At 40.9% G+C, this 2,766-nt stretch overlaps 1 protein-coding gene across 1 annotated transcript in view; it reads left to right on the top strand.

Moving 5' to 3' along the window:
• The first annotated feature begins 1,521 nt into the window (after positions 1-1,521).
• The window catches only part of LOC107096600 (UDP-glucuronosyltransferase 2B13-like), an 8,638-nt gene continuing 7,393 nt past the window's right edge, over positions 1,522-2,766 (top strand). The window contains exon 1 of the mRNA XM_015393331.1: positions 1,522-1,608. Within this exon, the coding sequence (XP_015248817.1) occupies positions 1,522-1,608 (87 nt within the window). The remainder of the gene's footprint in view (positions 1,609-2,766) is intronic.

Raw genomic sequence — 2,766 nt, 5'->3', positions numbered from 1 at the left:
GTTCTGATGAGGTCCAATGGAAGTCCAGCTTGCTTTGATAGCAGCCTTCAGATCACCTGCATTGTTGGTTCTGCTTTTTCTCATCTTCCTCCATAGATTCAATTCAATCCCTAAAATACTTAATTAATCCAGCAGGGAAATTAAATGTTGCAGTAACTCATAGAGTTTCTGTCATGATCTGGCCTGTTTGCTCTCCCTTAATTAGTCATTCCTTTCACCTGTCGTTTTTCCCTCCCTGCCTCAATTATAATTTATTCCTCTCACCTGTTTCCTGTTGGTTATATTCAGTTCAGCCTGAGCATTCAGTGTCAGATCATTACTTGTCTTTCTGTTAGTCTGTCTGTTCAGTTTTATTTTATGGTTCATGTCCTGGATCCTAGCAGCCAGTGGAAAGAGGGTTTTTGTTTTTTTCTCGTCTCCTTATCGTCCACTGTTCCTCCCCCTCCTCTGGGTTTTTGGTTCATTATGGGGGGAGGTTCAGTTTTTATCCAGTAAGCCTGGCTCCAGGGAGGAGACCAGTTTAAAGTCCTGCTTCAAGTTCTGGTTCTACGTCCTGTCTGGGCTACCCTCTTCCACTGAGCCTGCTCATATGCACCTGATTCTGTCTGCTCCTGTACGTGACCACCTGGTCATGCTTCTGGTCCTACTCAGACTCTGAATCCTCCTGGGAGTCTGTGGATGCCTGGAAGTCTGGATCCTGCCACCTGTTTCTGTTCCTGCCTGATCTGGATTCTGCCTGTTCCTGTCTGTTCTTGATCCCTGACCAGGATCGACTTCCAGCATGACCTCTGGGACTGCAGCTCTAGGGGACATTCTAGGACTGGACTGTTAAACCAGGTAAGTGACCCATTTAGATAATCATCTTCTGTAAGATGATCGTGGTCACTTACCTGTGTTTCTCCCACTACAGAATGTCTGAGATTGGGTGGCCTGCAGTGTCTGTGAGCCACAGCTCAGCTTTTGTTTTGTTTTATTTAATAAACATTTTGAAATTTCCTACTGACTGTCTCTCCTTGAATACTGGGTCCCGTCTGTCCTCGCTTCATAACAGTTTCATTTTAACCAGTTGTTGTAGGTGTTCATGCTACAGGCAGGAAGGATCTTCTGTAGTGGTCTGTCTTCCACCAGATCTGGAGAAGCCTCTGACTGAAGACACTTTGTTGTTCAACAAGCCTCTGCAGAGGATGCTCACTGTTGTCCATAATCATCTTCTTTGTGAAATCATGTCCAGAGGAGTTCCTAGAACAGAGCTGACCTTCTTTATCAGCTTGTTAAGCCTTTTTAAGTCATTTGCTCTGATACTGAATCCCATTTAGTTCACATATGGGCGTGGCTCAGATCGGGTCTTATTTTATGTGAACGGATCAGAACCGGGCCGTTCAGACATGAAAAAGATCAGATTTGTGTTACAGTGGGCACTGGTTGGAAATAGACGGTTTCCTGCGTGATTCCTGTGTGATTCCTGTGTGAATCACGATGTATTTCCTGAGGCCAGTTTTTTTTATTTAAAAAAGAACTGCAATGTACCCGGAACACCACCAGGTGGTGCTTGGGACCTCTGCCGTGCTGAGGGTGACGTTTGTGGACCTGCAGTCAACTGAAAAGCAGGTTTACTGGGGATCTTGGTGTGATATTGTGCTATTTTATTTTGTTTTTGATTAAAATAAAGTTAATGAATTAATTTAACATAGGGACTGCATAATCTTATTTTATGAAAATGGTTGCGTAGTTATAGATACACCTCCGATCTTATCTGAGAACTGTTATTTCTATTTATCTGCATCGCTATTATTTAATGAAAAATAAAATTAATCAAGTAGGAGCCGGGAATACGGACTGAGGCGCAACCAGAGAAAGGCGACAGAGACAGTGCTGCGGCTAGTGATTTTGAAATTAAAATTATATCCAAAGTTGATTTCTCATTAAGATAAGCCAAAGTTATTCAAAAGGGTATGTAAGTTTAGTTTTGTAAAATATAAGTGCCGTTGACAGCTTTGAGGATCAAAAGTCAAGCTAATCTTTAACTGTGTTCATTAAAATTCATCGAGAGTTTCTGTGCTTGGTCTGTTATAAAAAAAGCAGCCACCTGTTGCTACCACGCCGTTTTTTTATTACATTAGACCATAGGGATTATCATTCTACTGCCTCAACATCTTACTCTTATAATAACAGGTGTATTGTTATACTGTTTTTGTGTATTACTTTCTTGCCGTGCAATACGTGACACCCCTCCCAGTCTGGTCAAGAAGCAGACTGCGAGAGGTGTCACGTGTTGCAGGCTGATAGCGTAGAGGTTAGGCTCAGTGGTCTGTGGTTCAACAGATTGCGGGTTTGATCCCAACTGTGGCCGAAATGCTTTAAATGTTTTTTTAATTTTTATTTTTTATCGCTTTTTTATTACATTAGGCCATAGGGATTATCATTCTACAGCCTCAACATCTTACTCTGATAATAACAGGTGTATTGTTATACTGTTTTTGTGTGTTGTTATTATTTATTATTATCATTATCATTACATAGTTTCCAGTGATGGGCAGTAGCGCCGCTGCATTATTTATCAAGTAACTTTCCAGTAGTGACGTTATTGTTTTTATTAAGTAACCCTAACCGCAGGTCATTCGTTCCTGCTGCCATCCGGATTGTACATATCTTTATTTCTTATTTTTTTTATTTCCTATTTTTGTTTTGTTTTTCATTGTGTGTGATACATGTACACATGCACCTTAATCCTATTTATCTTGATATACTGTATATACCTGGATATAC

The sequence above is a fragment of the Cyprinodon variegatus genome, unplaced genomic scaffold (genome assembly GCF_000732505.1).
Source record: "Cyprinodon variegatus isolate N-32 unplaced genomic scaffold, C_variegatus-1.0 Scaffold636, whole genome shotgun sequence".
Classification (NCBI taxonomy): Eukaryota; Metazoa; Chordata; class Actinopteri; order Cyprinodontiformes; family Cyprinodontidae; genus Cyprinodon; species Cyprinodon variegatus.
This window is presented reverse-complemented; position numbering and strand designations above follow the sequence as displayed.